The sequence below is a fragment of the Rhinopithecus bieti genome, unplaced genomic scaffold (genome assembly GCF_001698545.2).
Source record: "Rhinopithecus bieti isolate Rb0 unplaced genomic scaffold, ASM169854v2 scaffold_24952, whole genome shotgun sequence".
NCBI classification, from domain to species: domain Eukaryota; kingdom Metazoa; phylum Chordata; class Mammalia; order Primates; family Cercopithecidae; genus Rhinopithecus; species Rhinopithecus bieti.
This window is the reverse complement of record NW_016811371.1, coordinates 420,942-433,282: the sequence shown is the minus strand read 5'-3', so window position 1 is coordinate 433,282 and position 12,341 is coordinate 420,942. Positions and strand designations below refer to the sequence as shown.

The following is a 12,341-nucleotide window of genomic DNA, read 5'->3' as shown; positions in this document are numbered from 1 at the left end:
AAAAGGTCTCTCAATCTGTCTCAAACAAGAAAGGAAGCACAGGAGAAGGTAGGGAGAGGGACGAGGAGATGAAGAGAGAATTGAGCAGTTGGCAAAACTCAAAACATTTTAAAGGTAATGTGTCAGCATCCCAATAAAGCATAAAGGTGGCATAAACGTGTGGCTGCATGGCTTCCTGGAAAAGTGAAATGGTATGATCAAATTTCTGGATTCAGACAAGTGTGGATGAAATCCTGGCTTTATTATTGATCAGTGCTGTGTGATACGGCAACAAAGTCCTCAAACTCTTTCTTCTTAAGCATCCACACTTGCAAAATGTGCTAATTCCAATATCCATCTCTAAGGCTGATGTGATGAGTAAAAGATGATTCATGTACAGAATTTAACACAGGGCTGAAACATCAGAGGCAGTAACAAAGGTTTGCCTTGCTGTCATGATGCACAACAGGAAGTGAACACTGCCCAGTCTCTGTTTAAATGGCCCCTGACTTCCGGCTCCTACCTGGATGCGGCGCTCCTGCCTCTCCCGGCTTCGCTCCAGGCCGTCCAGGGTGCTCTCCAGCTTCCGCAGCTCCTCACGGCCTCGGTCAGGCAACCCTCCTTCTCCCTGCTGCGCCTGCGCGATCTGCTGCTGCACATCTCTCTTCTTTGCTGAGATCCGCTTTGTCTTTTGCTAGAAGCATTTATTCAACAGATGGATATAAATTGTGCTCTCTCAACAGCTAAGTAGGGACATCAACACCCACCCTTAACAGAAGTACAGAAAGGTGGGCCCGAAATGTATTTTACAGCTATGATTAACAGTTGAAATGGTAGTCGGATGCTATATTAGTCAAAGATGAACACTGTTTATAAATATTGCATGTTTTTAATGGTAAGCAGCATAAATAATTTGGCTTTAGTGTTTTGTGTGCAGATTTGGAGAACATTTAGCGTTTTGTGCAATACTGCAGGAAGAGTCTGGCAAAACAATTCATTTGACATGATTCTTCTTAAATAATTATTTTCTGCTTAAAAACATGAAGTCCCAACTCCAATTTTAAAACATCATTTATTTAATTAAAAAGCAAATATTAAGAGATTTATGGCCAGGGGCAGTACAGTGGCTCACACCTGTAATCCTGGCACTTTGGGAGGTCAAAGCTGGAGGATTGTTTGGGGCCAAAAGGTTGGAACAGTCTGGGCAATATAGCGAGACCTTGTTTCTACAAAAAAATTAAAAAATTAGCCAAGTGTGGTGGTGCATGCCTGTGGTACCAGTAACTTGGGAGGCTCAGGTGGGAGGGTCACTTGAACCCAGGAGTTCAAGGCTGCAGTGAACTATGATTGTGCCACAACACTCCAGTCTGTGTGGCAGAGTGAGATGCTATCTCCAAAAATAAATGAATAAATATGTATTTCCTCAGTATATTCGGAAGGGTTAATTTGCTGAGATTTTGTGGGGGGGGGGGGGGGGGAATTGTCTTAAAGTAAACTTTTTATTGAAGTATAATCTTCAAATAAAATAGTACACAAATCTCAGATATGCAGCTTATAAATTTTCACAAAGTAAATGCACCCATATAAAAAGTACCTGGCCCAAGAAATATGAGAAGAGTTTTAAAATATTAACATAAATATCTATAATCTTAAATTTATTGAACCTAAATTAAATGGAAACCCAAAAAACCATTTCACAATGATTGAGAACAATGTAACACCATATACTAACTTTTATACTCAGCCTTTTGTAATTATTAAGTAAATCTAGAAATCCTGAAGGCTGGGATTTTACACATACTTTTAATGCAACTTCCATTTTTATATATTACCGAATATGTGCATATATAATAATACACACAAACATATTATATAATTAGCTACCATTTTGCTACTTTGTATCAGGTTAGCTAGAAGTTTTTCATTAAAATATTTTATTTGAATCAAATTTCCATTTATATTGCATTTAACAAGGTATATATTCCTTTTATGCAAACATTTTTTGATGTACACTACCAGACTATCAGAAATTAAGTTGATTAAAATAATTTCTTATTAATATAGGTACCAGAATTTCTTTATTTCTAGCTCTAATCCTTTATAAGGGTGTACACTCCAGGAAGGTCTAGTACTTCAAGTAAGTCATCATTTCTCAAACTAAAGTATGTTCAACACTGTAAGTTGAAGAGAAAGATTTTAACATAATGGCAAAAGAACAGTGATCTCAAATATGAAGCAACTGGTCCATCTATGCCTTTCCTCTCTGTTTTGAAAAGGAGAGTCTAGTAAGTTTTGTGCAGTTTTTCATAGCTAAATCAATTTTCTCTCCACAGTATTCCTTGAACTTTTTGATGTCATCAAGTCACTCAGTCTGGAAATTTATGTTGCAGAATATCCTGAAATGTTTAATATTTAACAGAGAAGAAAAACCTAGAAGCGCCAAATTCTTTTAACCATTCAACTGGTTCCTTCCCATGCCCTCCTTACCCACTCCTTCAAGCCAGTGGTTATATTCTTTATCTCTCTGGTTCTTTCAGTAGCAAATCAACTTTACATAATCTCATTGGAAGAAAGAGGCATTTTTACCTGGTGATGAAGAAGTAACTGCTGTGCTTCAAACAGATTTTCAGTATCCAAGATCTTCTCAGCTTGTTCCTGGACTTCTTTAGAGCCAGAAATTAATTCTTCAAGAGAATTTTTGACTATTTCTTTGTACTGCACACAGTCCCCAAAATTGCTTACCATCTTTTCAACCTGCATTTTCATGAAAAAAAATAAAAATAAAAACACATAAATCATATGCTACTTGTTGAAGTTTGTATAATTTTTTTGGTAAGGTATGATTGACAAATAAACATTGTATATATTAAAGGTATACTACATGACTGAAATGATTCTCCAAATCAGGCTATTTAGCCTATCATCTCACATATTTCTCTCTCTCTCTTTTTTTTTTTTTTGTGAGAACACTTAAGGTCCACTCTCTTAGCAAGTTTCAAGTATACAAGAGGTAATATTAACTACAGTCACCACCAGTATATTAGACCCCAGATATTTTTCATCTTAGAACTTGATGTTTGTACCCTTTGATTAACCCCCCCCCCCGTTGAAGATCATGTAATCTTACATATTTTAGGAGTGTGGATAAAGTCTACCTCAACGACTTGAAATATAAACACAGATCTTTAATTTTTATTCTTTCTCATATTACTTAGGTTTATTCCATTATTATTAAATTTCATAATCATTTATGGGGATTGCAGGCTTTATTTGATATGGTGCTCTGTGGCATATTAAAAACCCATTCAACCTGGTAATCAAGGAAGGATAACAAAACAGCATATATTATATATATATTGACTTCTAGGTCTGTTTAATTATAATTGCATGACTAAAACCTAATTATAAAAGTACCTTACGAGAAAGTGAGTCCATATTATTTAAAGCAAATAGGAAAAGATTTGTAGAGTTGAAAAGAGAATAAAAGAGTATTTCTTATAAATGTACTTCCAATATTCCTACATAAAAATAAATATAATTTACAATTTTGTAGTCATCTAAGGGATTCTCTTCCATTTTCCTAAATTTTGAACTTTCTTTTCTGTCTAATTTCTGCTTCCTCTATTTCCGTTTTACCAACATCCTTTGTTTTCGAAGCCTATCCTTTATCTTCACTAAGATCATCATTTTTACGTGTTATCACTTGTTTACCACAGAAACCTTCCAGGTTCTTCTTTTCTTATCCTATCTTTTTTCTTTGACTCTCTTCTGATCTAAGTTTTTCCAAGGAGAGCAATCTGTTCTCCAAACAAGCAGCAATAAGAACGTATGAAAACCACAAACTCCCAATTTCAGTATAAATCCAGCAAATCTGTTGAAATAATGACTCTTCACTGTATCTTGTGCATCCACCCACAGTCTTTTTTTTTTCTTACACTGGACAATTGCAAACACATTGTGTTCAACACTAATTTAAATACTAAATGAATTCTTATCAGAGAAAGGGGCTGAATGTGCCAAATCCATCTCTTCATACAAATCCATTTGTAAACAAAATGTGTTTTTCTCCATTCTTCTCTTTCTGCTTTCACTAAGTAAGTGACCAAGTAGCGGAAAGGGGTATTAATATAAATTATACAGAAGTTTAAGGTAGATGAGTGTGTAAAAAATTAATGTCTGTGAACATTCATTACAGATAGATTCTTGCTACAAGTCCTGGGGCAAAATCATGAGAGTACTTGGAAGATACAGCAAATGGCCTTGGTAAATGTTAGGGAAACTACTAACTTCTAACTTTAAAGGCAGCTAATTTTTATTATTTTGGTGGGACAAAATATACTACTGTACACAGTCCCCAAAATTGCTTACCATCTTTTCAACCTGCATTTTCATGAAAAAAAAAAAAAAACACATAAATCATATGCTCCTTGTTGAAGTTTGTATAATTTTTTTGGTAAGGTATGATTGACAAATAAACATTGTATATATTAAAGGTATACTACATGACTGAAATGATTCTCCAAATCAGGCTATTTAGCCTATCATCTCTATTTATCCTATAATTTAGTGAATAACTAAAACTATTTGTTTGATCTTGGCTCAAAGATCACCCTCATATACACTAACTTTTTAGAATGTTGTTTTTACTTTTCCTGTCACCAAAGGAGGGAACGAAAGAGCAAAAGAGGCAACTGCCAAATTTTCACTAAAGTTATGGTTGTGGCAACTGACTAAATTTGACCGTTGCTTTGAAAGAAGGATAATCAAAGGATTGAAATAGATTATGTTCCAAAATTTGATTAATCATAGAAGTATTTTCAATTTGTCAAAAACTCACAGCAAAACTCTAATTTATATATAATTCTCACATAAAACTAAACTCATAAGCAGTTCAGAGTATTTTTGCCTTACGTAAATTCAGCACTAGAGTCTCAAGCATATTTAAATGGATTAAAAACATGAAGGTTAACGGATGAACTGTTAGATGAGAAATCTCCATGGAGAATTTCAGATTTTCAGAAACAGAACTTTATGGTCATTTTGTTGTCATCCATTAGGCCATTTTTCCATGCAAGTTTATACTTAAATGATTTCAAGAAATACTGGTAAATATCCATTCTACTTTACATTCTTATATTATCTTCCAAAGCACAAACTTAGATTTATACAAAATCTGGTCAGTAAAATATTTTGCTGATGGTGGAAGTGGCCCTACTGGAAATGAAGTAGACGGGTTTGTATATTTTAATCTATAAAGGGATATAGAAAAACATTAAAATGCATATCAAAACACTAGAAAGAGAATTTTACTGACCTGTTGATTAAATGCTGAATATTTTATTATTACTAGGGACCAGTTATTGAGCATTTACTCTGTTTTAGGAACTACACTATGTGCTTTACATACATTACTGCATTAATTCATGACGCTGCTTTTAGAGTGAATATTTTAACCCTGTTTTATAAATAAGGAAATCAAGACCTAGATGTTAAGTAAATTGAAGGTTACCTAGGAGGTAGGGTATCACATTTAAACTCTAACCCTGGATTTCTTTGAGCTTAAGCCTTATTCTTAGTCTCCATGACATATCTTAAGTTGACCATAAAATAACAATGCTTTTCATAGGAGTAAAAAGTGTGGATTTGATAAGTTTTATATTTCAGCTATAGGTCATGAAACTGAACTAACATTTCCAATAATGGCACAGACCAGACATCAAACATCCTCTTCATCTTTCCCAACAAGCTTCATATAAAAAAGCATAACAACTATTCTGTTTCAACTATGGTTTCTTTATAAAATTACTTGCTAAACTACAACCAGAAGAAAAGAACCTTCCAGATGCCTCACCCAGAACTGTCTGTTTAGAGTGTGAGTAAACGCTATACCTCTGACAGCAGCGTCACTAGAGCCTTGAAAGAGCTGGATAATTTTGCCAGCTCATCTCCCTGCTTTTGGGCTTCGTTCTCAGAAGAAACTTCTGTCAAAACTTTCAGCCTGGATTTCAGCCAGCTGAGGGTCTCGCCCCTTTTGGTAACACCATTTCTGATCTCCTGAAATGAGAGAACACTTTTGATGAACACAGTGCAATTGTGAAATCATAACTTTCCAGCAATAAAGGACTCAGCCTAAGAAGGTTTGCAGGTGGAGCAGAACAGAGTCAGACATCATTCAACAATACAGTGCCTGCTTATTTTACTTTGTGTACATATTTTTAACAAAAGTCCACAAGTGCTTGAAAGAATACTGTTGTCTATACAAAAAATCAGCTTCATAATTAGATTGGTTAGACACTTAGAGATATGTCCTTGATGATAAAAAAGATGATTCTAAAAATACTGTAGAAAAACATGAGATGCCACAATTGGCAACTATAACATACATACACTTTGTTATCTCACTTCCTGTGAGCTGGAAAGAAGATGGTATTTTGTGAAAAAATAATGAAAGTTCTTTTTTTTCAATCAGCTGATTTCTTTTATTGAACAGTCTACTTGTTGAATATTGTTATGGATGCTCTAAAGATTTATTTTAACTTCATTAACTTGTATTTTCTGCTGAATTTTTATTCGCTTTTAGAAGCCAATATCCCATATAGCAAGAGGTATAAATGGGAGCACAGTTCTAATTTAGGAAGGGAGGCTTTATTGACAAGAAAATGCTAGAAAGACTCCAGGGTTTTAGACCTCGCAGGGCTGCTGACTGAGGGAGAGGTGACTGGAGCAGCCTGTCCTCCCTACAGCAGCTCTGGGGTGGCTTGGGAGCAGGGGTCTCCAACCAGGACCACTCCAGGGCTTTGCCAGGGCAAATGCACACTGGACAGGAAACTGCTGGTTCCAGACCCCAGGGATCTCTTCATTCTAGGATGTGATTTTTTTGTGTGTACGATGAAAGTAACTAGCAGCAAATGTAGATATCCTTCCACATGCATACCATGACATTGAGCACCACTAGCATTTGAGGGGATTGTATAATTTAATTGAAAAAGAAATGGGCTAGGGGCAATGGCTCACACCTGTAATCCCAGCACTTTGGGAGGCCGAGTGGGGCCGATCGCTTGAGCCCAGGAGTTTGAGACTAGCCTGAGCAACATGGCAAAACCCTACCTCTACAAAAACTACAAACATTAGTCAGGCATGGCGGCATGTGACTATAGTCCCAGCTACTCAAGAGGCTGAGGTGGGAGGATTGCTTAAGCTCAGGAGGTTGAGGCTGAAGTGAGCTATGAAGGGGCCACTGCAGTCCAAACCTGGGTGACAGAGACCCTGTCTCAAAAAAACAAAAACTCAAAGGACAGGAACAGAAAGGAAATGTATTGTCCTCAACAGCAACTATGTGGCAACTACGTGACTTGCAAGGGTTAAAAATGTTGAAAGATGAAGACTTTTCACAATATTATGTGTCTAAGAGTGAGAGAGTGCCATTTACAGAATGCAAACTGTGTTTGAACCTGGGGCTCTGTGGCCCTGGCGGGGTTCCTCAGGCTGCACCCACACTCATAGAGGCTGAAATGAACCAATCCAGCTTAATGTCACATAGAAAGGATGCCTAGAGACCTTGCCCAATTCCCTGATTTTTTTGTGACCTGCCTTTTGCATGGCTGAAAATGTATTGTATAAAAGCATACAGTGTTCTTGTTTTCCATGATGATTCTTAAATCTCCACTGGGTTATACGCCCATGCATGCAATTTTCCACTCAGGACTCCCCATTAGCTGAAGATGAATTTGTGGTACCACGGAGCAGGACTAACTCTCAAAGCTACCAAGGATTCAATAGGAAAAAACTCTACAATGCTCCACAGTAATATGAGGAGATTTATTTTAAAGATAATTTTTAAGAACTTATTTTTTTTTTCCAGAAAGGAAAAAGGAGACAACCATTAAATTCTCGAACATTATTTTTTCACTATGGGAAATTTTCCTCTAGCAAATAATGACCTTGAACTTACTTCAACGGCACGTTTAACCTCTCCGTGGTTGGCAGTATCGATGGCCTCCCCCTTGATCCCCTTTAATTGTGTCTCATTTGTAGATATCCAAGATGAGAACTCAGAGAATCTGAAATAACATTAGCACTTTCTTATTAAAGGGAGAACATACCAGAATGATTAGAGTATGCTTTCTATTTTGAATTCATTCATGGAAATTTAACAATTATGTGATTATCAAATTGATTAACACCTTTTCTGGAAACTATTCTTTTAACATGAAGCTCATGTTGAAGGGCAGGGGTGGCCACCTCTGTGCTCAGTTACTAGGGGCGGGGTAGTGGGGGAGTTCAGCTGAGGAAAAAGATGTGTTCTAGAGAATGAGTTCCTGGAAAGAAGGAAGGGACCACTTGAGGTCTGGCCTCGTGTGTCCCCACCAGGGTAAGACACCAACCTATAGAGGAAGAAGCCACCCTTTAGGGATATGAGGTTATATGGTTTGGCTGTGATGCCACCCAAATCTCACCTTGAACTGTAGTTCCCATAATCCCCACATGTCATGAGAGGGACCTGGGAGGAGGTAATTGAATCATGGGGCAGTTACCCCCCTGCTGCTGTTCTCGATAGTGAGTGAGTGCTCACAAGATCTGATGGTTTCACAGGGGGCTTTTCCCCCTTTTGCTCTGCACTTCCCCTTCCTGCCATCATGTGAAGAAGGACATGTTTGCTTCCCCTTCTGGCATGATTGTAAGTTTCATGAGACCTCCCCAGCCATGCTGATCTGTGAGTCAATTAAACCTCTTTTCTTTATAAATTACCCAGTCTCAGGCATGTCTTCATTACTAGTGTGAGAAATGACTAATACATAAGGATATTGGGGAGAAAGGGATTGGCCAACTTTGCCTCAAAGAGATAACATCTGGGTCACTTGAAAACAAAGTGCCTCACCCTGATTCTGACTAAAATCCATTCTTTTTATTAAATGAAGGATTTTGGTACAAGAATATGAGCAAGAAATATGAAATATGTTATTTCTTGTTTTATCATGATCTCTGAACTGACAGAATGAAGTTTGACTACACCGCTCTCTGGAGACCATTCTGAGGCTACCTGTTAGTGTAGTCCTTCCACTTGTCTGGGTCTTCCATGAGCTTCCTGTAAGTGCTGTCAATGGCAGCTCGGAGCTCTTTGAGAGTGGTGTGACAGGTTCCAGGTGTGTCCCTTACTGGATCCCGGACTGGGAGTTTCACACAGAGTTCCTCGATGAGCTGTAACCTTTTCTCACAGAGATGATGAGGACCTTTGTCACTGAAGAAAACCTAATGTGTAATAAATGTTTTTATAATTCCTGTGAGAAGCCACACAGTACTTTTACTTTTTTCACAGAAAAACCAAAGGATGATTCCCACGCAGACTACCAAGGTAGGGTAATTAAGCTATTTTTTTCAGACCCAAATCAAAATATTAGTAACATCCTTTATGGAACAATGTGACTTGACATTGCTATCCACATTGTGGTGTGGGAGACGTACCCTGTGCTCTTTAATTATCTTTTCACTGCCTTCCTGGGGCATCAGCTTGGTCTCTCGATCCAGCTCAGTTCTGCATTCTTCTACAGAGGCTAAGAACCTATTCTTCTCCACGTCAATCTTCAGATGAAGCAAATGATAAGGGGCTTCTCCTTGAAGATCCTACATTCCATAGGAAGATTCAGAAAATTAGGAGGATGTTCCTGATTATGTATATTCCCAATTGAAGTGGCAAAAAAAAAAAAAAAAATCCATAACATATTCCTTTTAGGGCCAGTGTGAATTAGTCACTACTTTCCACACCTGGTCTCTCTACTTTGTATTTTTCCAAGTACCAGGACCACAACAAATCCTTTCAGCCTGCTGTGAGTTAGGTGTTTTCTCGGTGATTACTTCATTTAATTCTCACAGTAGCCCTGCACGGTACCTTTTTGCGGGGGCGGGGGTGAGATGGAGTCTCGCTCTGTTGACCAGGCTGGAGTACAGTGGTGAGATCTTGGCTCACTGCAACCTCTACATCCTGGGTTCAAGCAATTCTCCTGTCTTAGCCTCCTGAGTAGCTGGGCCTACAGACAGCACCACCACGCCCAGCCACTTTTTGTATATTTAGTTGAGATGGGGTTTCACCGTGTTGGTCAGGCTGGTCTTGAACTCCTGACCAAGGTGATCCACCCACCTCAGCCTCTCAAAGTGCTGGGATTACAGGCGTGAGCCACCAAGTCTGGCCAGTCCTGCACAGTATTAATGTTCTTATTTTACAGATTACATCATTAAGTCTCAGGGGTAAGTACAAAAGCTAGGATTTTACCATAGATTTAAATCATACCCTCTCCCCTGTATGTGTTCCTTTTGATTTTGTCAATGACCTTGTGAGGTAGGAGGGGCAGATATTATACCTACTTCAAAAAGGAACAACATGAGGAAAGCTTATTAGTGAAAAAAAGTTTTAAAAAGAAAAGAAAAGAAAGAAAACTAAAGCTCAGGCTGCTGACCACCTGGCATATCCTCTTTTCCTTAGATCATACCCTGAGAAACAAGCAAGCACTCAAACAATCCATAACATTTCATGTTCTTTTTAATTATAAACATAAGCTTCATCATTAACTTTAGTCCCATCATTAATTTTAACTAACTTCTATCCTATGGCATTTTAAAGGATTACCTTTGAAAGAGAATACTAAGATGACTGATGAGAAAAATGAGGTGGGCCTATGGAAAGTCCCACCTAGATTAAATCCTAGAGGGGTGTGTGTGTGTGTGTGTGTGTGTGTGTGTGTGTGTAATAAAATGCAATCTTCAGTTATAGTCTTTATTCTGTAATACATTTACAATATGATATGCTTCAAATATATCTAACAAAGTTTGGATTTCTTTAATAATCCTTTTTTTAATGAAAAACTTGAATTTTCAAATTTAGCAATTTAGCAAGTAAAAAGGATATTTCTTTAACTGTGTTTTTCTTGTGCACAGGGATAATTATTTAGCTTATACTACTGAGATTTTGAAATACACAAAGTGAGGCAACCTGATGCAGAGAGTTTCAGCTGCCTATCTTCTGAACTCCAAAACTCCTCCATATAACGCATGTGAAATATCACCTCAAGGTAGAACATACTCACCTACAGCTAGAGCTGTCTTCCTCCTGTCTACCTCAGGGCAGACAGCCTTGCATGGGTCTCCATTGTGCTGCAGCTACTTCCAGAATCTGACATGCAGTCTGAAGTTGGCCTCCACAGGATAGACCCAGCTCACCTCCCATGGTTCTTCCACAGCCCATGACACACAAGTCAGATGGACGCTCATGGGCCCCCATGTCTCCCTGCACACTCTCCTGCTTTCTCTCTTCTGTGCTGCTGTGTCACCCCCTGCCTACTCCCATTTCTGCTTCTTCTTTAAAGTTCTGGCTCAAAACTAGTTACTTGATTCGCTGTTTTCCAACTTCCAAGTGGATCCACCTCCCTCTTTCAAAGCTTTCATAAATACATGCACTTTTGGATTTGTCATATCTTATACTTGTATTATTTGCAACTAATTATCTCCTTTACTGAACTCTTAAGCTCTTGGGAGGAAGAGGAGTATGCTTTGTTTATCATTGAATTCTTGACTACAAAATGTTTTCATTTATATTTTTTGATCATAGCTATCTCAACTAGATGGTAAAACCTTTGGGGGGAGAAACTATAAATACATGTTTTATGATTTCAGTAGGTATACCTAACAAGATTTATTCAGCAGAGAGAAGCTTACGAAATGTTGCTTGAATAAGTTAAACATTCTTGTCACCCAGGATTTAAAAAAAAAAACAGGAAACCAAAAGAATGCTCGAGTAATAGGATAAAATTGATGCTGATAACAAATAGGAATAACACAATTCTATCATATATTATCAGGTTTTATTTAAGTCCAGTTTTTTGATTTTTTAAATGAGGGAAATAGTTACAGTGACTTTCCAGGAATTTCTAAATTTCTCTTACATTTGGACCTTAACACGCTCAAGCTTCTCCCTTCATTGAGGATGCATGGCGTCTCCGTCCTGTCCTGACTCACCTTCCATTGTTTGTGGAGCTTTCGAACAGCTTCCTGAAGCCCCTGCTGCTCCTGCTCTGGAAGGATGTCGGTGAGTTCATCACAAGCTTTCAGGAACGCATTGAGCACCCTCTGATCCAGCTGACTGAAAAACTCCTGACATGGAGGGGGAAAGTGGGTAAGAGTGTTGGACAGACGAAAAGGCAGCATCAGGCACGATCAGCCTCCAAACAGCCTCTAAGCCAGCTACTGCCCTCTTTGAGATTTCCAGGTACCCACTATTGCTTTTTAAGAATGAACTACGTGCACCTATAGTTATGAATCAGAAGCCATCATATCCAAAATTCTACTAGTTTTTTTTTTTTTTTTTTTTTTTT

The 12,341-nt window shown here is 37.9% G+C and overlaps 1 protein-coding gene across 1 annotated transcript in view; it reads right to left on the bottom strand.

Moving 5' to 3' along the window:
- Positions 1 to 12,341, bottom strand: part of LOC108543340 (nesprin-1) — a 259,529-nt gene that overhangs the window by 50,030 nt on the left and 197,158 nt on the right. The window contains exons 23-29 of the mRNA XM_017893773.1: positions 11,986 to 12,120; positions 9,442 to 9,600; positions 9,020 to 9,228; positions 7,931 to 8,039; positions 5,869 to 6,033; positions 2,566 to 2,733; positions 503 to 673 (exon numbers count right to left, since the gene is read on the bottom strand). Of these exons, the coding sequence (XP_017749262.1) occupies positions 503 to 673; positions 2,566 to 2,733; positions 5,869 to 6,033; positions 7,931 to 8,039; positions 9,020 to 9,228; positions 9,442 to 9,600; positions 11,986 to 12,120 (1,116 nt within the window). The remainder of the gene's footprint in view (positions 1 to 502; positions 674 to 2,565; positions 2,734 to 5,868; positions 6,034 to 7,930; positions 8,040 to 9,019; positions 9,229 to 9,441; positions 9,601 to 11,985; positions 12,121 to 12,341) is intronic.